The sequence below is a fragment of the Manduca sexta genome, chromosome 23 (assembly GCF_014839805.1).
Source record: "Manduca sexta isolate Smith_Timp_Sample1 chromosome 23, JHU_Msex_v1.0, whole genome shotgun sequence".
Classification (NCBI taxonomy): domain Eukaryota; kingdom Metazoa; phylum Arthropoda; class Insecta; order Lepidoptera; family Sphingidae; genus Manduca; species Manduca sexta.
In genome coordinates this window covers 2883776-2907845 of record NC_051137.1, presented here as the reverse complement: position 1 = coordinate 2907845, position 24070 = coordinate 2883776, and the positions used below count along the sequence as shown (strand labels likewise).

At 36.6% G+C, this 24070-nt stretch overlaps 1 protein-coding gene across 4 annotated transcripts in view; it reads right to left on the bottom strand.

Moving 5' to 3' along the window:
• The window catches only part of LOC115443189 (protein spire), a 210742-nt gene that overhangs the window by 82684 nt on the left and 103988 nt on the right, over positions 1–24070 (bottom strand). For all 4 annotated transcript variants that reach the window (XM_037441670.1, XM_037441668.1, XM_037441669.1 and 1 more), the window contains exon 3: positions 9134–9260. In XM_037441670.1, the coding sequence (XP_037297567.1) occupies positions 9134–9260 (127 nt within the window). The remainder of the gene's footprint in view (positions 1–9133; positions 9261–24070) is intronic.

The following is a 24070-nucleotide window of genomic DNA, read 5'->3' as shown; positions in this document are numbered from 1 at the left end:
TTTAGAGCTTGTTTCGACAACACGCGTTTACGGTGTGTTATCGCGAGTAGCATAGGGAATCAACCTACAGTTAAGAATGCAAAACTTACAAAATACAATTATATTGAAATACATTTATTTCATTGGTAATGTTAAAACGAAGTCATTTCTAGCTTTCACCAATAAGGAAGCTTTGGATAATGGGACTTGAATGTAGAATATAAAATGGACGTCAAAGCCGGAAATGGTATGGACACCTTTGCTGGGAGATTACTGTAGGTGGTGTATGAAATTAGTCCGAAAGGACTTACGCGCATATAATAATAATATAATGTATTAATTTGCGCACAGCTTCGCCCACATGAAGAAGTTTTCCGGGATAAAAGACCCGCCATATACTTCCCGGTATAGAAACGGTATGTCCTTCAAACCTAAATACTGCGTCACACTGCTTAGCGGCAGAAATAGACAAAACAGTGGTACCTAAAAGAATGAACACCTCCTACAACCAATTATTAAAAAAAATGTTTTAATTATAACAAATTTTACAGATGTTAATCATCCAATCTTACGACTTAACGACTTTCGCTTACACAATGTTAAACCTTAACGTTGGAACGTAGAAAGTAAAATCCCTAACAAATTACAGGACATTTATCAACAAACTAAACAATACAACTAATCCACTATTAATAACTCGCGTGTATAAGTTATAATCGTTATTAGCCGGGCGCTAAGGGCGACTTTCACCAAGCTTTGTCTGTATATCACATCTTTGATGTGAGAAAACTTCGTTTTTTTTTATTCGAATTTGGGTATTTGTATTTTTGGCCATTTTTGAATTGGTCATGAGTGTGGAGATTTCGTAAAATAATTAACAGCCTAATAATTATTAAAATTGCGTTTGTTTACTTTATTTTTTGTTTGATGTATATTTAAAACAAAATTTGTTTCAAAATTTCACTAGTCACTCGGCAGAAATAACCGAAGGCTAAGAACACATCTAAAAAAATAGTCATATACAAAACAAACGTACAAACATTATCCCATACGAAATACAAGCAAATTTATACGTCATTAAACCCTCACATTAGTATGTAATGCGTAATGGATAATAAACTATCCATTGCTGCATGAGTTAAATTCCTGCACTGGCAACACCCAAGTGAGTTACTCACACATTCTTGCATAATGGCGCGTGTCTGAGCGCGGGAATACTGGGATGTTTGTTTTTTAAATAAATACATCTATTAGTGACATGAGGAAATAAATGCCTCAAGAGATATATTCATAGGTACTCCATCGTATATTAAATAGATGTAAAGCTGGCTCATCTCTTATCGCCTACTGAGATTGAAGATGGTTACCAATAGCCAACATCAACATAGAAACTGTGATATCGATAACTCATAAAAATGGCGCATTGAAGTGTTCGATTTTTGCCTTTAAAATTTCGTCATATTAAATTTTAAAGGCCGAAATATCCATGATTATTAATTATTTTTACGTTTTTCTTTCAACTGCGAGAACTAATCACTAACTAGACGTGAATTTAAATTCTTTACTTGCCAATACTTGTTTAGTTACCCAGATTAAAGCCGAAACAAAATGTATGAAAATGGACCTTGAGGTATCGCCTTAAGCAGAAATTATTACTGCGTTTTTTATTTAATATCGGGTAGGGCGCATCGCGCCATGATAAGTTTTGGTGGCATCAATTTTGTCTTTGTAGATTCGTGCTCGTATAAAAAAACCATACCTATTAGACCTAATTCGAACCCGAATATTTATCGCAATTCTTGTAAAGTTAAGGTCCTTACCGATCGATATTCCCTTTTAATTATTATTTTATACCTCGCTTACATAAAACAGACGCAGTCCGTGGGAAACTCGTTACCATAGCTATGCATATAAAAACTAAGATAGCCGTTGCGGACTTTCTTCCCGAGTTTTTGCGATGCGCCGGTGTAAGTATTAAGTATGATGTATGTGTGGTCGAGTAATTAGTTATGCATCATTTCATGGTTTGCGTGCAGAAGGAAAACAGTTATGGTGGAAATCGTATTGAAGAGAATTCCGGGTTTAGCCAAAACATGCCGGCATAATTCTGGCAACCGTCAATTGGGTGATTCATTTTATATTTTTACATATTATTATAATCAATGATAGTATAGTCACATTCTTGTGAATTCAACTATTTTATTCTATATTTAATATTATTTTTTAATTATTCGTACTGGCAATCCTAAAAGACATTAAAACTTTTTAAAAACATTTTATTCAAAAATCTTTTGACGTTCTATATTTAATTTTTTACCGAATAAAACCTCGATTACGCTAAATAATCGATCCAACACACAACTTGTCACAGTCCGCGATCAATCGATGACGATTGATAGCGTCATCGGACACATACTAGACCCCATTGTTACAATTCACAATCACCTGTCGATCCGGACCCACTGACCGTATTCGATACTTTCGTTCGATACCGCCCACTCGTGTTACTGTACGGCGCCCGTGAACATCGTTAAGTGGGTATGATCGAGATAATATCGATTGTAAGGTTGAGAATCGACCCCTTTAGGAAGTCGATGGGTCCAGAATAGATGTGAAAAATTTTGATTTTGGCACTATTTTCTCGCCCGTTGTAGTTGTATAAAATCAGACAAAGATCTTAGGAGAAGCTATCGAAGCGTATTAATAAACGATAGTCTTATTTGAGTTGGATCTCAATTAGACATTTAATATATTAAACTATTTAATAGATTAGATTTAAAAGTGAGCTCTCAGTTGAGTTAAAAAAAAAACAAAGCTGTCGCAATCCGTCATATGCTGTGACTTAAGATATCATTTGAGATATTTGTTTATTAAAAAGCAACGACCTGAAGATGCTGACTTTGACAGCGCTTCAGCTAACATCGCACTCAAGAGCGAGATTGTGACGCATCTGTTAATACTGCCCTAACTATAGCAGGCGCATGCATTGTATTTTAGTTACTAAGCCAAGAATAACTAAGTTCCGGCACCGTGTGGGTAGGCTATTATGGTCAAGATCACAAACGCCGGGAAACCTGCACGCCCTCGCGCCCAAAAAACGCTTTACAACCCATTTTGCGGCATGCGCGATACGTATCATCTACCAACAGCCGATCGTAACGCGAACTTTACGCGACGCGTTACGTTAACCCCCGAAGCGTATAAACCTCAGTTGTTTATATTTTGATTGGCACGTAACACACGGAGCGAAACGGTACACTTTCCGGTGGCTCGCTATTAAAACGCAATAAATCTGCACAATCTCGGCGCAGAGTTCTCGGAAGCGGCGAGCGCGTACGCGGAGAAATTACGGCTCGATTATGAATCGAGACATAGACGCGGGTCGGGGCAAAAACAACCACGGCGCGGGGGAAAAGCAGAAAATATGACAAGTTAATTTAGATTGAGCGAGCCCGTGAGACTTGGAAAGGGAGGTGAAAGAACCGGAACGGATCGGCTCATTCCATTGTGAGTGGATGTCATGCGAGTGCCGTGCTATTTTACGTATTAGCGACCATGCTTCATCGCTTGAGCATGAACTGTGCAGTCCCCTTATCAAACCATCCACACGTGTCGAAAATGGTAAAAGAAGGAGCATTATTAAAATTTCAAATTTAGAACGCAGCGTTTTATTTTCACAAATTTGTTATGAATGCATCATGCAAATTAGTGCACAACAAACATTTCAGATATTCCAAACATAGATTGCATTAACAGAACGTTTCGCGCCGTTGTAAACAAACACTAGTCCGAACACAATATCAATAGAAAGCGAAAATGTTTAGCAATATTGCGGTACACGTTACAGCGGTTGTTAATGCAAATGCAACTACAAGTTATGAGCTGAAAGTTTTGTTCAATGGTTCTATGTTAATGATACATCCGAGAGCGTGTACGCGACGATGTTAATCAATCCCGTATACCATTCAAAGGATTTCAATGGGTCTTACTTGGGTTCGGTTTTGTACGGAGTAACTGTTACTCTGATCTTGGTGTACAATTAATGATTGCATGAATCAAGTAAAATGGAGTGCTATAGCTTCGCTTTCCCTCCAATAGTTTGTTTCTATTTAAGTAGTAATTGTGCGAAAACTTCGTTAATATTGTTTTAGAGATTTAAGGGCATCATTTAAAAGGAGAAAGAGTATCTAGAGGAAAAAGAAACTGCGTGTTAAAACAATTAATAACATTTAAGATCTCTCAATGTCACCATAATGGACAATCTTTCACTAAAAATTACTCTCAACGCAATTAACGTTTCACAGTTTTGAAATGATACAATTATCACACGTCATAAAGTCTACATTACAAAAAATACTTAACCAAATGTCGAAATACTGAATCGAAGAATTTTCGCTTTTATTTCACCACATATTAATCCATATACGTGCACAATTTGATTGACTGTTACAATTAAATTTAACATATTGTATAATAATTTTATTGTTATATAACAAAATTATTGGGTTGTCGGTATGTTTATGACTATTTTTGGTTGTATTGCGACCGAATGAAAGTTCTGTGGGCGCCTTTAAAGGCGTTTATGATATAGGTAGGTTTAATTATTCTTATTTCGTCATATTCGAATGTAAAGGTTGTGTCGGTGACTTCAATGAACGAAATGTTGAAATTAATTACTTTTACTCATTGTAAAACACATTTCTTACGTTAAGTGTGTTCAAAATTAATTCTGATGGAAGCTGTTTCACATGGAAATAAAACTAAAAAGTACGTAGATATTGTAACTTTGACTTTACGGATGAACAACACCTCAGTCCCCCCCGTGACCATGAAGGCTGCAAAGTCTTCGAAACGTCGGGAGAAAATAATAATGTAAAAAACCGCGATAAAATCCTTTAAATAGTTTTTAGTTTTATTTCAATGTCTAACATTCGCGTAAACATAAGAAATCATTATACTGTTTCACATGGACCAATGCCGAGGTTCGTTCGCGTACTCGTTTAATTGTCAAAATTAATAAAACGCATTTTCATAGTGCTAACATCTTCTTTCTTTCAATTTTATCATCTGCGAAGGTAGACGAGCTAACAACCCACCTAGTCCTACCGACTGCGCCATGTAGTACCACGTTAATTTTAATTAAGAACTCTTTTTTGTATTCGATTTATATGTATTTAATTAACAAGCACACACAGACACCATTGATCAAAAAGGGGCCTCGAGGGGCACGGGGAAGAGGAGGACTGCTTCTTTATAAAGGTCAGCCGTCGCTCTTGACAGCTGACACGTCTTCACTTGCAGGAACCACAGACTCTCAACACTGCTACAATTGGTCACCGTCGCCCTTGAACATCGGCAAGCCCAAGCCGCTGGCTATAAAAAGCTCGTAAAGTTCACTCTTTATAATGCCAATTTGATACACTTATTAGACAGAGGCGTGATTATATGTGTATCATCATCATAGTAGACAGATGATCTGATGGAGGTTGCAGGAACTCGCTGGATGCAGGCCGCTTCTAACAGATATGGACATCTTTAGAGGAGGCTTCCACGTTAATATCTCAGTGCAACAAGATCCCGTATGCGCCGAAGAAGGCCAGCGTGAGTTTTGGTTGGTATGCCGGTGTGGAGTATACAGGGGTTAGGGACTCGGTCCAATGCTCGCTCGGATGCAATACTCCTGAGTGTCGGAAATGGACCGTAAGACCGGTAAAACCAACATAACCGTTGGAAATTTTATTTGCATTATTTAAATAAATAAAAATTAAAAAAAACAATTCTAAACCCTGGAATCAAACACCAACACGTTCAAACACAATTACCATTGAACTAGACCGTCATCGCGTGAGATTATTAAAAAAATATCAATCGATACAAACCGCGTTAAGTACACACGCACTATCAAAAAAAACGTAATTAACACCGACCCGGATTCGAACCTGCACCACAATGGGAAGCGTTAGAAACGTGTAATGAGAACGTTGAATGAAAGTTCTCACGCGGTCGCAGGTTCATTTGCTGATAACGTATTGTTTTCACTGTTGGATGACTTGCTTTTACGTGTGAGTTCACGCTTATTCCTGAAAAGGTAGGCAGAATCCATAGTCATGTGGGACAGGAATTCCAAAATTGAATAATTAGATGTATTTTTAAAAATTAAAAAACTTATCCCCATCTTAACATGTCTATACTGGGTCATTTTGATATTGTGTTAATAAATAAAACCACGTAACAATCTTTACCTCTGCTGCGAACATACGAAAAATCATAAATTAATAACGAATATTTTCAACACAAATCCCAATTTTACTTTCTTTTTTTTTTTATTTTGTGATTTAGTGTAAATATGGCGTGTGCGTGATTGTATTACTGACTGAAAATATGATGATGATTTCCTACGTTTACGCGAATGTTAAGACACCGAAATAAAACTATTTACGGATTTCTTATTTTTCGGGACGGACCGCCCCGTGATCATGAAGTCTACAAGTCTTCGAAACGCCGGGAGTAAATTATAACATAAAAAACCGCGACAGAATCTGATAAATAGTTGTATTTCGATTAGCGTCTCGCTTCAGATTTCAATTTAATCTACTCATGTATACTTCGCAGTACTGATATTACTGATGTAATGAACATACATACATACATAACATCACGCATTTATCCCCGAAGGGGTATGCAGAGGCGCAACTAGGGCACCCACTTTTCGCCAAGTATGTTTCGTCCCATGATGTGATAGGGGGCGAGCCTATCGCCATATCGGGCACAAATTCCAGACTCCGGGCTGATACTGAGCAGAAAAACCCAAATATCACTTTGCCCGACCCGGGATTCGAACCCAGGACCTCAGAGCGCTATTGTACCGGACATGCAATACAACTACGCCACCGAGGCAGTCGAGGCAGTGATGTAATGAAGTGGATTGAAAAATGAAATAACGACGATAAGTTTCCAGTACGCGATTCATTTGTGTATACACCATACATTATTCATTGGTGTGGGCATCTGAAACTAGAAACTTACACACAAATATATCCATTCGTTTCGAAGCGGGATTCGAACCTGCGATAGTTTTCAGCAATTACAAAACGGATGTCAGTGGTCACAAACTAATTCTACACGTGACTCAAACAAATCAAATATAACGGAGCCTAAGGCAGCGTTCACACGTACTCTATTAAACGCAGCGTGGGAGAAATGGCGTTTAGAAAAACGTATTAAGCAGATCGGACCTTTTATGCAAAACAAATCGTCGGTAATACGATTTCGTCAGTTCTGAGAGATTCTCAAGGTCCCTGGGAAAACTTTCTAAAAGGCAATCTCAAAAAAGCTATTATAATTTCACTTACTATTCCACTAAAAAGGTAGAGTAATCAAAGATAGCCCGGTTCCTAACATGGCCCACCATACATGTTTTTTTTTGTTTTGATGCCAAAAAAAACTATTTTTGTTGAATCTTTTATTATGACATTCTATATGTTCAAAAAAAATTCAAAACACGAGTCGAATCATGTATTGTAATTTGTAATACATCCATCATACAAGAGGCTATCATGAAATCTAAAGAAATGCCACTTTCAGACATTTTTAAATTCAGGAAAAGACTTCTGCGAGGGTAGTTGCAATTAAAATCTGAATTATCCAAAGCTCTAATAGGCATCGTTACTATTTTGTTTTATTTATTTGGATTACCAACAATTGCCATATTGACACATTTATAATAAGATTATACAAATATGAATCAAGCAAAATGCACAAACACACCAATGTAATCAAAGCGTGCAACAAGCCGTGTAATTTAAGTTTCAATTACCTTTCACGAACTATAAATCGATGAGAACTTATAGTAATACAAAATAGGATACTTAATTCTATTCTAAGTCTGTAGTTATAAGCAAAATATGATGATGCCTATGGTCTAGATCCGATTGGCACTGTTGTGGTAGGACATATACCATTCACACTGAGTGTCTGAGTACTTATGTCTGTAGATACTCAACTAGCTATAAAAATTCAGTGACCTCCTTCTGCCTAATAGTGCATACTGGACAGTGCCGCTATTATGAGGGACACTGTCCAAACATCCAAGTTAAACAACAAATACCCTTTTCTTTTGAATCATTAGAGAAAAAAAACAAACAATTCTATAAAATTGTATTTTAGTTTCGTTTGTTTTTTTTATTATTTTTATTTTCCCTAACTCATAACAAGTTTAATTTATTGTAATTGATGTTTACCACCGAATCCGTGGCAAATATTTTTTCTTCTTTCTTTTTCAAAAAGTAAATTGTTTTATATTTATTGATAATCGCGCCGCTTTTGACCACAATCGTCACATCATTCAGAACTCAAATACTCCAATTCACAATCCATATCTATACATTACAAGCCAACTCAATAATGGCGGCGCGGCGGCACGGAGAGCAAGTACGTGACAACGAATAAAGGTCAATAAGGCGAAAGTTCAGCTACTGGTGAAAACTGCACACCCACTTACTGTAAACTGTATAGAAAATTCAGAACGTGATCTGATACTAAATTGTTGTAACATTTTTGTTGAATTCATATAAACGGTTGTAAATTGGCAGTAGTTTAAAGTTAAATTGGACATCGGTTTCTGAATTTACTTTAAAATTTCAAGTTGCAGACTTCGTTTTGATTTAGTTCTCCATAAATGTAACAATGCTATTTATTTTAGAATCAATATATTTAGAATTTTGAAGCGTCTGATTTATATTAACAACGGCAATATGTTACTCAAAGGTTTGTATCGTACAATTTCACCACCACCGCCACGATGCTCTTAAAACTCGCAACTCAGGATACTACAAAATAATCCAGCGTACTTCACAAAAATGGCAGCACTATTTACAACATACACACAGACACACACTCACGCCTATTATCCCCGAAGGGGTAAGCAGAGACACAACTGGTGCACACAGTTTCTGCCGTGCGTATTCCGTCCAACGATGTGATAGTGGGCAAGCCTGTGCATATCAGGCTAAAATTCAAATGCTCAAAACCCAATATCACTTTACGCGACTAGAGATTCGGACCCAAGACCTCAATACCGCAATCTTACCGTAAAACAATTACACCACCGGGACAGTCTATTTACAATCCTCTAAAATAATAACTTGAATCATACCCAAACCCTCGCAAGCCGTCATCTCGGTGATGAGCCCCTCGAGGTCTGGTGATATCAGCCGCTCCTCGTCTTCGGAATGTGTGTAATCCAACGCGTGGTAGATCACCAGGGCCAGGTTCACCACCAACTGCAACAACGACGACAAGATATTAGTGTGAAGTATTTTTTTGATAGTTGGTCTCTTTTTTTATTTGATATCCAAGATAGGTTTCCCAGTAGGGAAATGTAGAGATGTTTCGAATCAACTCTATTCTTATCGATATTCTTAAACTATGATAATAGTAACGGGTTACATATTATAATGATAATAAATTATAATTTCATAAGTACTAGTGTCACAGTGTTTTAGAAAATAACGCAATTTATGATTGCTATGAACTTATCCGTGGCTAGAAAAAAAATATTCAAAGTTACCCAAAACTAAGTTAAAATCAAAATAGCTGTCACACTAAATATCTCTGAATGAACTTTTAGTTAGTAAAGGTAACACTCTATTATAATGAATTGCCTAGTTAAATACTAACACGCGCATGAATGATGCAAACAATTCGACTCGTTCGCAATCTGTCTCACATATTCATCAGAGTGTTCACGCAAACATCTCTGGTTACAGGTTTGATAAAAACATTGTCGACTTCGAATAATTAATGAACATTTGGAATTAGTGAACCTTGAATACATGTCCTTGTAATCGATATAATTGTTACAATTTTTTGTTTTTTATTTTTTGAGTGAGTATATATGTTTTTTGTAGGCCATTCACTATTGCATAATATAGCTCTTGCTCACGATTCTGCCCGCATAAAAAGTTTTATAGGAAAAAAAGTCCCGCTTTAGATTTTCCCGGGATAGAATGTAATAGTAAACCTAGACTTATGTAGCTGCCTATTAGTGTAGGAATTTTCAAAATCGATTACAAAGTTCCTGAAATTAGCGTCTTCAAAAAAACTTCAGCTTTATATATTAGTACCGATATAATTATAATTATGTTGTAGGATTTCTTTATAAAAACCTTATGTCATGAGTAGTCATATAGATGAATATAAAAGACTCGGATCTATAATCTTAGCAACATACCCTAAAAAATTGAAAAAATAAGACAAAAGCTTTCAAATCGTAGCTTTCAAAGCCGTAAAATCTCTCACTGTTTTTTTATTGTTTAGTTCTTATTACAAAGAGTATCGCTCAATTCTAAAAACATAATTCTTACATCTTCATTCAACCACACACGATTACAAACACCTAATGATATAATAAATCAATTCAAAACATTTCCACCATAACTGGATGCGCGTACCGACGCGTGACGACCGGCGCCTGGTCCATTGTTGGCGCACGTTGCCCAACGCCATGAATGTAACCGCTCCCGTTCCGTCTACACACTCCATTAAACGTTTGGAAACAAGATGAATAGGATATAGTAACACGTAGGGGATAGCGTTATTACGTAGCGGGAGCACATTGTAATGTCACCTGTAATGGACATATTATATACGGCTTTCAGTTTTAAAACATATATTTTTTGTAAACGACTCATTTTGCATTTAAAGCAAAACTTTATAATTTACTTCCACTATCAAAATTAATAAATCATTTTTTTTTTAATACTGGCCACTAAATACAAATTATATAAAAAAAAATAACAATTGAAGACCCAATAACACATTTCCTCGGGCATTCCAAATTTAAAACCATAGCAATTGAATGGAAGCGTTTGAAACGTATCGAGCATCTTTATCGTGATAGTATTGTATGCAAATAAAATGGCGGTAGTGTTGCGTGGCGTTGCGCAACAAGTTACAGTGACCGTAACAGCTACATCCGATTTACGATGTTGGAACAATGCGAGTCCTTTGGCACAACACTAGTGGTTTAAAACATAAGAACTGCAGAGGATATAATATTGATTTGGATCTCAGTAAACTAAGTTAACTGTTAACTTCTTACCCTGGCCCTGATAGATTTAAGCATTTTATGAAATGTATTTACCAACTCCTAACTGGGGCAAATAATTACATCACTTGATAATAAATAGCAGAAATCATAAACAGGTATAAAACCAGAAAAAAACTGATAAATTTTTATCCCTAAAAAATATGTGAAAAATCACTGAATACATGCCGGAAATCTTCTAAACAAAATTAAAACCGCAAGGACATCAATCCGCTTTAAGGCGATACCTCAAGGTCCATTTTCATACAATTTAATATTAAATTTTAAAGGCCGAAATATCCATGATTATTAATTATTTTTACGTTTTTCTTTCAACTGCGAGAACTAATCACTAACTAGACGTGAATTTAAATTCTTTACTTGCCAATACTTGTTTAGTTACCCAGATTAAAGCCGAAACAAAATGTATGAAAATGGACCTTGAGGTATCGCCTTAAGCCAAAATATTAGCCCACAAAAAAAATATTAAATACATAAACCGGTGAATCGGACGCAAACAATATTTACAAAAAAATATACTGATTAACAAAGCGTTACAATCAGCATTGGAAATTCAATTAGCATGCTGGATGGCGTATTTGTTTCTCATCAAGCGGCGGCTGAGTAAGTTTTTGCTCGGTCTTCGTGTGACAGATGCCGCGGTAATGCCGGCAAAAACCGTTGCTCGACTGTGGAAGTATATTCACAGTTTCTCACGCGAGGCGACTGATCTAGGATTATCTATTTGTTGCTAGGAGGCGTAAACTTTTGCAGAGCGTAAGCTGTTAGAACTGAAATACAAAATTACAATATCACTATTTTATGTTTATAGAGGACCTGATATCTATCTATAAGTGATGATAACTAAATAAGTGCATTCACTAGAATCAAGCCTACTCATCATATCGATATAAGTGAGAATCCGCTCATCAAACCTGAAGCTTGACAGAACAAAATGATCCTTATTGACACTAATACAAATACCTACATTCCTATCCTCCCGCTTGACAATACACAGATCGAAACGAATGAACGCACATATTTCCGAGTGAATCGCGAGAGATGTGCATTACGACCACCCACACTGTCCATTAACGCTGGCACATGACAGGTGGCGGAAAACGTCGCCGCAACGAACGGACATTTATTCGCCATTACACGATAGTGATGTCAACTGTGTCGTTCAACTCGCGTTAATAACGTTTTTCGAAATTCGTTGCTCGAATGATTGTAATTCGTGTGACATCTCTATATTTGAATGGCTTTTGTTCACAGTGTTCGCCATTTTCGTTTTATCCAAAGAGCGGACATTGGGAAGATGTCATACAAACAATTTGCGCTCATGCGATGGTTACTCAATCTATTGCGAAATAACAAAACAATAAAGTAAAATACATTTTTTTTATATCATGATTTGCACGTTTTTAATGCGCATATTAGCACATGTAAATATGTTCTTTTTATATTGATATGTAAGAAAACTATGACCTCTTCTCATACAGACATTTTAAATAATACAACGACATTACCAATTCATTATAAATTTTGGACCACAGATGGGGTCCTGATGTGCGATCTATAACTATACTGTTTAATGTATTTGGTTTAAGCGATTTTAGTGGCAATAACAACAAAATATAAAAGATCATAAAATGTTCCACAGGGCAGGAAAATGATGTGAGGTTAGAATTCATATTAAAAACATTAATAACTGAAGAATTTAACATATATACGTAAAGTTCCTCTCCAATGCTCAACATGCCCAGGTATTTGCATACCATCCCGACCACCCTGCCCGGAATTTAGGGGCAAATATTCGCGCGTTCAAATGCAAATCGCATCTCTAGCCAATACCAAGCATCGTGAGAATGTAAGGCGGGCGATACACGGCGCGCAGTACGTACTACAATTGACAACATTTAATTTTTTCAACATACTCAAATGTTTATAAATTTTATGAAACTAGATCTAAAATTATGAGACTCATATTTTTTCTTTTTTCAAAACTCAGATATTTACATTCATGATTTTCACATTGAATTTTGTTTTATTCTAAAACGACGTAAGCACCAAATGACGTCACATATACGGCTCAAGACGCAATGATCTTTGCATTGCAGTAAAAAAGAAGTGAAGTGACAGTTTTTTTTTGTTTCTTTCTCTTTCTTTGAAAGTGACAATTGTGACGTATCACTATTATGATGTATTTTTTTTAATGGAAATTGTTGTACATTATCCTAATTTCAAGTTAGGGACGTATCTATTGTAATATTGACATTTGACATTGACAAATGACGGTATCTTAGTTTTTTAAAATAAATAGTAAAGTGGACTAAGGAACTATTTCATTCAACCGTATGTGTGATACATCAAGCATTTTTTGGTTTTTAATATATTTCTCCGAAATTAAGTATTAATTAAATATTAAAAATCCATAATCGAACTCAGAGTAGAAAAATTAAGAAACCGTATTTTTGTTTTAGGCACGTTTACATTTTGAAATGTTGTCAATTACTCAAATTTTATACCAATAGCCAAGCCTGATGTTTCCCTATCAATTTATGTGTGCAATCATTTGATCGTTATTCGTCATTATGGTTGCTAAAAAAGGCAATTTCGTCTAATTTAATGATATAGAATTTGTGTTGCGATTTAGGAATAATTAAATTAATATTAACACGAAGCGCATGTGTGCGTGTATAAAATTGGAGATAAGGCACAGTGCCAGAGTCATTAAAAATCGTAAACGAATAAATACTATTTAACCTAACCAACCAGTATTATTTAGCCCTATTATTTGTTAACAATTTAATAATGGCTGACACAAAGTAGAAAAATACTGCACTGCAGTACGCCACGGAAGCAATCTCGTAACACAAAACTACTGCTACAACTTTAACATAGACCAATATGATCTTTCGAAGTGAGCATTAGTATTAGTATAAACATCTCCAAAAAAGTCATCAAGAACTAGAATCAAACCTAACACTACACCAGTACAGCCTAACTAGTAAGTGATGTATATCGTCGATACACGTCCGACGAGATATCTAGGCCATGCGCACACGCACGACTGCGTCCACGCGTGCCGATCACTTATTAATTTATGACAATTTTCTATTGATACGACGCGTAATAGGTTCAGATTTCAATTTATAACATATTACAATTTATAGAGCGGTTTCTCTACCGTACGATAAAATAAAAATACTGGATATTTATTTTCTCTCGGCAGAATTCTTTGGAGGATAATGGGGGCTCTGGTTGCTACGATACTCCTTCGAGAAGCTTCGAGGGTAGCTGTGATATATCCAAAAATTCTTTATACCTCCAATGAACCTCGAAGGTTAAATTGTGGCTAAAAACGATGATTTCAATCAAAATTACGAAACTAACACTGACTCCGAATATGATACAGTTCTGACAACGTTAAAACGAAATCAACTCCACCGTCACACCTTTACCTACCCCTGAGAAAAAGGCGTGATGCTATACATAAAATAATATGTTTAGATATAAATCAACCTTTACTTTAGTTTCCCCACAAATCACAAACCAATTCCCACAAACACTTGTTAGAACATTGTATTCTAAATCAGGACCTTTGGCCGTGTGATGCGATGGCCTGTGATAACCTATTACTCTCTAGTTAAGGGTTCAGTGGGCCGAAGCCGGTGCCGCGCTCCACCTTATATGGATTGGAGAAAGTCCATGTTAATGCACTAAGGGCGATCGCTACGAAGGGAAAAACCAATCATAATAATATGAATATGTTTTTTCTATTGATAAATGACCAGACGAGCAAGCCGCTTGATGAAGCGATACGACCACTCATAAACAGTAGCAACACCGTAAAGATTTTTTTATTATTGCTGTGAATGACGAGACGAGCTTGCCGTGCGCCTGATGGTAAGTAATACAACCGCCCATAAACAATAGAAACATCATACAACACCTTGAAATACAAAATATTGTTTGGTATTCCACTGCGCTGGCCATCTAGAGACGTGAGATGTTATGTCTCATTATGTCCAGTTACACTGGCTACAATGTCTTTCAAACCGGAACACAACAGTGGCTACACACTGCTGCTTGGCGGCAGAAATAGACACTGCGGTGGCACCTACCCAGGTGGACTCTCACATATGAGAGGCCTGCCACCAGTAAATCTTTGAATTATAAACTGCGTGGCTCTCTACTGCGCTCGTCAGCCTGAGACATGAGATGTTAAGGCTCACAATTCTCGGTAATTATGTAGGTATGGTTTCTGTTTGGTAGAGTTGTAGATAGCATTGTCTAGGGTAGAAATGAACTAGCTTGACGAGGATCCATCTACAAGGTCTCAGATTTGAATACCGTATCGCGCAAAGTGATATTGAAATTTCTGCTCAGTTTCAGCCCGGAGACTGGAATTTGCTAGATCCAATAATACATCTTGTGACGGATCATACTTAGAGTAAAGTAGATACTCTGCACGGATCCATCTCTGATGTCTCAGATTTGAATACCGTGTCGAGTAAAGGATATTAAATTTTTTGTTCGTTTCAGCCCGGAGACTAGAACTTGTACCGTTACGGCGATAGGCTCACTCCCAAAATACATCTTGTGACGGAGACACTTAGAATAAAGAGGATACTCTGCTTGCACCTCTGCCTATCCCAGCGAGATCTACATGTATGTTTCTATGATTTTGTTAGTCATCGATACTCTATAAGCCGCTCTAATTTCCAACAGGTATAGAATAGCCACTTAACCGTGTCCATCAATCTGCCAACTGTACTTTTTAAACTACGCAATCACAACTAATAAATAACATGTGCTCAATCCAGGGGTCATACATTTCGGCTAATATAATCGCGTCCCGACAACCGACGGAGCGACGGACGCACAATTAATTTGATTTGTCGCCTGTCAGCCGCTACAATTGCCACAAACATTGTATACAGGGTGATAGCTTTACAAGCGAACATGGAGTTAGATCAATGAGCACCAAACACAGAGTATTATGAAACTTTGTTCTGAAGCAACAAAAAGGCATCATGACGCAAGGTTTAAAATAGGTTGCTATTATTTTTTAAAGATAACATATCCTTGGGCCTATGACTATATTTTTTTAAAACGGGCACGACATTGTGACCCAACGGCACCTGATGGTAAATGGAGTGGGGTCTAATAGAATGACGAGATGACTAACCCTAGGCAATCGACACAATTATGCCGGCCTGTTGGAACCAGATACATACAGGCTGATCCTGGAACGCGGCACACCTACGTAGGTCACCATGGCGGGTTCTAACACCTTGTGTACGGTGGTTGCTATCCGGGCGGATATAAAACATATCCTACCACCAGCAATACTACATGCTTGGACTGTTAACCGTTGTTCTGGGTTCGATATTTGGGTCCGGCTTTTCTGCTGAACATCAGCCTGAACTCCGTGACTGTAAACGACAATACACCATAACAAGTGACGTCATTAATCTGGAGAAATTATGTTATACGTTACCCTCCTTCCTAAATAGTACAGTCATAATACAATATGTATAGAGCATTTCTACAGTATCATTTTGAACACGTTTAGTTTAATCACATCTTCAAGGCAACTCAAGTAAGCACCCTCGTCGTCAAACGCTCTCTCTCAATTTAATTTATCGCCAATCTTAAACCACCTCACCGGCTCCAGTGTGGACTTAACGACTTCAATCTGATTTAACTTTATTGGAAATTAGATGAGAAGACGTATTTGTAGTGGATTTCAGACTCATATTTAGGTAGTATCTCAGAGAAGGTTTTTAAACATCCTCATTATATTACTAGCTTTTGTTCGCGACTTCATCCGCGTTGAAAGTTTTCCGGGATAAAAAACCCCTTATATATTTTCCCGGGATAGAAAGTAACCTATAACCTTCCCAGGGTCTTAAACTATCTTCATACCAAATTTAATATCAATCCGTTCAATAGATATTGGGAAAATCGATAACATGCAGACAGACAGAAAAGGCGACGTTGTTTTATGCTCGCGATTTCGCGCGCGTTTTTTCCGGAACAAAAATCGCGCGATATTGTCTTTTCTCAATTATATGCAGAAATTTAACCAATACCGATTTGGAACCCCAAATTGGCCCTTCAAAAAACATCCAGGTTTTTTATTTTTATTGTTTGGTATAAAACTATTTTTCGGGATTTATGACGGATTTTTATATTTATCTCCCGGCATTTTAAATATTCTCATTCTGCATAGATCGGACCATCCAAAACTAAAAAATTGAGAAACTGATAAAACTGTAAAATATAAGTACATATAGTAACTTTGACATTACGGACGACCTCAGTCCCTCAGAAACCAAAGTTGCAGTCTTCGAAAAGTCGGAAGAAAATTATAATATTAACCACGATAAACTCCGAATATTTTTTTATTTCAAAGTCTAACATTCGCGTAAACGTAAATCATTAGAATAATTAATATTTTCCACTGTCATAGATGTTTCTCGTTAACTCAAACGCGACAGTAAACGTTAAAAACTATAGGTAGTTGACGTCGATTACGTAACGTTACGCAAACCGTTATCCAACTTTAATATATTTGTTCCCGGCGAGGTTTCCTCGTTGCGCCTGATTAACTGCAATTTTCTTTACGTTTCTTTCTAATTCGCGTTTTATTGGTGAGAACGTTGAAGCCTGAAGGCAATCATTAACTAACGTATTAACTTCTGTTAAGTGTTGCTTAATCATGGTTAAATTGCAAATAAACGTTTTGTACTATTATAGTTTCTCTGTATAATAATAATGGGTTTAATTAGATGTTTTTCACTAATTGATTATTTACAAGTACTATCGTACAACAATAAAAACATAATACTTAAGCATTATTAATGCCTTATCATTTGCAACAATTATTGTTATCATTAAAAATGCACAATTTTCAATATTGAACAGAATTTAATCAAATGCTTCTTGCAGTCTACATACTATCTTAGCAAGACTCTAGCAGATTAATTAAACAACAGGCTGTATACATAACCAATTGTTGTGGATGTAACAAGCGCGAACAGTTAACTAATTTAATAATCCAGCCGCCGCTTCGCGCCCACACTGTCTCGATATTGGAGATCGAATGTTACTCACTTGGTTTCACGAAGTAGCATCTATCAGATTATTTGCGTGGATATTTAGTGATTGTTCAAGGTTCGAAGACGTTATATTGGTTATCTTTTAAAGAGTTTTATCTTTAAAGACTTTTGTTGAATTCGTAACGAAGGATCTCAAAAGGAATAAATTGTCCCCGTTTTTGCAACATTTCTCGTTGATGCTCCGCTCCTATTGGTCATAGTTTGATGTTACATAGCCTATATGGGGTAGGCCATATAACATCACGCTCTTCTCGATAAATAGGCTATCCAACACTATAATAATTTTTCATCTAGGATCAGCACTTCCTGAGATTAGCGAGCTCAAACAAACTCTTCAGCTTCATATAATAGTATAGATAATATCATAATATTCCGAATGTCACAAGTAATCGGAACAAGTAACTGGTCCAATCTGGCAAAATTCGGGACGAATGGCAATCTCTGTAGGAGGCTTCCCTCCTCAAAAAAATCCAAAGAGGGATTCAAATGGTATGCATACTAAAGTAAAATATAGATATCCAATACGATAGTTATTAGTGTGTAATCTATATGCCAATGGAAAAATAAAGGCTTTTTATTTATTTATACCTGCACTGTTCAAATTTCCAAAACACGTACAGCAATTAACAATCAATAGATCCTCATCAGCATCATTACGTTTATAACGCGTAACACTGTACTAGGACGACACTTTTCGCCGCTTTCATCTTCCCGCCGCGTCGGCTTTGTTATGCAAATGTCCCGTTTACAGGGCTGGCTATTTATAAATATTAAAAGCAATTCAGGTGTTCATTCATCTCCTTTTCATTGATGTTTTATCCTTTCCCAGTGACCGTCCCGAGCCGAGGTTTGTAACCCATTAGTGGGTAGCCCTCAGCATGGTCCCCTAATTTTCAAGGGTTGCGAGCGCCTAAAGCGTTCATACAAAAGTCCGATGTGTATGTATAAAAAAAAAATGTGTAGTCCGAGTAGAGTATTTAATGGTAATAATTCTGGATATTACCACTCGTATTTTTTCCTTATTGTTCGTCTGCCCTCTCTATTGTTAACAGAGTTATAAAATCTCTTATTAATTGAAGCTATATTGCAACTTCATTTATTATAGTACCTTCTGTGAAACATTACTGGCCTTTAATATATGAATAAGTGCTTCTTGTAGTTTTCTAAAAGCTGAAATTAATAAACAACTTGATTACAAATCAATAGACTTCTCGTAGAAATAAACCAATTAGAATGAAGTTTGATCAACGAGTTATTTAGTTTTAATTGATTTATTTATCTCGAAAGGCAGAAATCTATCAAAACTGTTCATTAATTTCACTCCTAAATGACACGTGATTTGTTTATGACCATTAATAAACACTTACCACCATCTTACACATTTCACAATAAAATAATAAAAAGTTCCGAGTGCCAACCCTAGCATTATCTTTACCGAGCAGTTAAAACAGTAGCGCTAAGACGCGCGCAGTCTCACGGACGGCTCGCAACAATCGTAGATGTTCCGTTGGTGTATTTGCATTTTCACTGGCTCATCTCCAGTGACTCATTTTTATACGTGACTCATAACTTTTATGCACCGGTGATCATTAAAAAGATTAGTTAGGTGACATGATTTTTTTTCTCTAGGGTTTTGGCTCTTAGCTCAGTATGAATTATCGGTCGTAGAATTTGTGATATTGTTTTCAGGTAATTGTTAGGTGGATATGCCTTCGCTTTATATAATTCTGTTTATTATATACACGAAGCGGTACGTAACTCATGCATTCAAGGTTCAAAAAGTTTTTTTCCCGCATTGTAACACCCGGAGGTTCTTGAATTGATAAGTTTAAACAAATTTTGATCAGAGACTTTCCCGCCCTCACACCCACCACTACAACTCCTGTAAGCCAGGATCAGCAGTGGCACGCATTTTATGACACCGAGCAGTGAAGCTCGGCGAGTCTCAGGGAAAACTAATATGTCATTGTCCCGCAACGAAATTAATCAAATAGAAGGATAGGGATGAGTTGGAAATGTTAATTGTCCACTTCCCTCTATAGCACTAAATTGACACATCTTATTGCATGCTGTGATAACCTTAGTGTGGTTGTGCATTAAGCTGGATTTACATTTGTATAATCTTTTTGTAAATGTTTTAATGTAACAATTGTTAGTAATCCAAAATAAATTAAAAAAAAAAAAAAAAAACAAATTATTAGCATAACAAATTTTGATTGCCTTACTAAGAAAATCTAGAACCTCATTGATTTCATTAACGAAATATTTACACAATAAACAAACAAAAGCATCAAAATAACCTACCACTGGCGCATTAAATCAACAATGTCTCCCATCATTTAGAATACAACAATGACGCCACAAACAAATCCGTCGAAGCTTCTGGAACGCTAAATATTCAAGAAGGCATAAATCACTGCGGCGACGACAACCCTGAACTAGGAAGCTAATGTTTTATACAATAGTCAATGATTGAATGGGGGATATTGGCGCGGGTATGTTTGGCTCTAGAGAGGAAAATTTAAGAGGGCAATCGCCTTACGCCTACCACAGCAGCAAGGCAAAAAATTTGCTAAAATTCATACAATTCATCTTTATATGAACTGCTATAATTTATTTATAACTAGGTATTGTTCGCGGCTTTATCCGCATAAATAATCCTTTTCCTGATACAAAGATCCTAAATCACTGTAGCGCAGTATATACGGTACCCGCGCTATCTGTTTAAAAATTAGATAAAAAATTTCCATTATTTCCCCTGGTGGCAAATTACTGGGATAAAAAGCAACCAATGTGTTAATACAAAGCATGGTCTAACGGTTACTGGTGTGGCAATTTTCATCCAAAATCCGTGCATCTATTTTTGCGTTTACTTCTAACATACATCGATCGTACAAACAACCAATCATTTTCACAAAGTATTTCATTTATACTAGTAAGATAAAAAAAGACTGTAGGGAAGTCCTAAATGAAAGGATAGAATTATAATTTTGATGTGACACCGGTGTCCTATGACTAATAGCTTCCCAACTACAAACACAACAATCAAATCACACAACAACACATGCTCAGAATAAATGATTTAGACAAAACGTTAACACAATTTGCCGTCTCCAACTGTCTAGAACTTTCATCACAAGACAAACTTAGATAACCGATACAGACAAACATAGGAAACAACTTACAACAAGATGTGAGCGGCATTGTCGGACGTACACTCGGCCATTCCACGAGAAAACCTTGTTATTGTTAACAGAAAACAATAACTGTAACAGCTATGTATTCAGTGAATTGCGTAATAGCTGTATACGAATTAGGGTTGCTACTTGACAGATACAGCTGACAGGGCCTGTCACAACATATTGCTGCAGGAAAATTCCAAGACTCCGATAGGTCACAATATAAATGTTTGCAATATTGATGCTCTTACGGCATTTAGACATAAAAGTTATAGTCTAAAGTCCTAGCCTTAGTTGTGTTGGTACCAGAGGCGAAGGGTATAATTGTTTAAAAAGTAACCCGAGGCAAAAAATTGCCCTAGTTTACATATTACGGCCAATTTAATCGAAAAAAAAAACTAAGACAAACGTAAATGAACATAAAAGGGAAGGCGGTAGGAATCAGATTGTATGGACGCTTCGTCATTGGTTGGCACGTAATAATATAATTTTGTAATTAAAAATAATTTATAATTTGACTACAGAAATATTACAGCCCTACGTTTACTTAGTGGTCGTGTATACACGATTAAATAGATGCATTTCAATTTTGAATTCTGGCATCCCTGCGACAGCTCCATCTATCGGAAATAGAGAAAGTGGCATGCAAATGCGACAACAAAATGGAGGCGGATAGGCCGAGTGTCGCCGTTTGAGACGTTTCCTGATGCAAATCAGCGCAAAGTTTAGTTCGACACACGGTGTTGGACACTAGCTGGTGGCGTTTGTACTTGGGAATTACATTAGTCTTTGTGAATTTAGTTTAGAACAGTCTATAAGCATTTAAATATTCTTAAATAGCACTGGTCTACTTAAAGAGAACAGTAATGTATTTTATTGCTATAAAAAGTGAAATAAAGTAGGTATATTAAATTTTCAATTAATTTGAAACCACCAGCTCTCGGACTATGTCACTAATAAATCTATATATATAAAAATCAATTGCTGTTCGTTAGTCTCGCTAAAACTCGAGAACGGCTGAACGGATTTATCTTATCTTGGTCTTGAATTATTCGTGGAGGTCTAGGGAAGCTTTAAAAGGTGAGAAAAATTCGAATAATTGCCGGGAAAATCCTCAAAACAGCATTTTTCTATTTCCCATACAAACGTTTTCTAAATAAAATGGAGAGTCAATTTGTAATTTATTACCGCTGCATAAAGTTCAAATTCGCGTGCGCGTTGGAGGATCTAATATCGCGTTCTGAAACTCAACAAAAGTGAAAGTGAATCGCGAACGCGACAAAATTGCATAGTCTCAAAATACATAGTACATAAATAGTGGTCGGCTTCGAGAAACTCAATTTTAGCTAACTTCAGTTGTTAATATAATATATAACTCAAAGGTGACTGACAGTGATATATCAAGGAACAGCCCAAACCATTGGACGGATCGGGCTAAGACTTTACATGCATAAAGCTACTATGACGTAGGCATCCCCTAAGAAAGGATTTTGATAAATTCTACCCTTAAGGGGATAAAATAGGGGATGAAAGTTTGTATAAATGTTCTTAGATTTTCGACTGATTGAACTGAAATTATAGATTGGGGATAAAATTAGTTTGAACCTATAAGTACCGGGAAAATATGTAGCAAGACTTTTATCAAACAGTGGAATTTTATCCTGGAAAACACCTTCACGCGGGCGAAGCCGCGAGCAAAAGCTAGTACTAAATAAAATACCGCGGGCAATAAAATTAGAAATTAAGAAAAACAATCAAAGCAGCCACGATACTAAACTTACTTTCGCTTTCTTTAACTATTATAAATATCAAATCAACTTCGCTACCTCCTTCAGCAGACACCACAAGGCTTACGGCACAGACCTGTCCCCACAATAGTACATTACGAGTGCACTCGCGCTAATTTGAAACACTTTTGCTCGCCTCGCGCATATTACGTCGCTAATTACGTATGAGAACATCTGTTTTGACATGTCACTCGGTTTCAAACTCAATAATGTTATATCATAATATTTAGATGCAAAAATATTCCTGGGTATTTTTTGTTGTTAGTATCATCAGCCATATGAAATTCACTGTTGAACATAACCATCCCCTAATAATTTCCTGACGGACCTGTCAAAAAGCGGCAGGCAGTGTCATTCATCCAAAACGCCCGATGATAGTTTAATTAAAGCTATACCAATAAATAAAACTAAAGAGCGCTAATCTCAAGAACTACAAACACGATTTTGTTCTTTTTACTTATAGGAAGCTACATTACTCTTGAGTGCAACGAGGCTACTTTTTATCCAAGGAAAATATAAGTAGAACTTTTAAGGATACATTTTTTAGGCGGACGGAGCCGCGAGCGATAGCTTATTCAATTATAATCCTCGTATTTTGTTTGAAAGCTATATAACATTTTAGTTTGTTGAACCCTTCCCTTCCCCCTTCTCAAGCCTTTCTTAAATACAAGTCTACGACGCACATCAAATGCACAAATTAACCGATGTACTCCGCAAGAGGCGCAGGGAACGCGTAATGCGCATCAAAACGCCCGCGTCATCAGCTCTTATTATGTTCATAGGGCCTAAAATTGAACACCCATGTTATGACATTATGGGTGTTCATGAGGGATCATTCACCAGGGATTAGGGTGTCGAACTTTTTCTTCATAAAAGACTGAAGCGTCTCAGAGAGCGCTTTGGACAAGT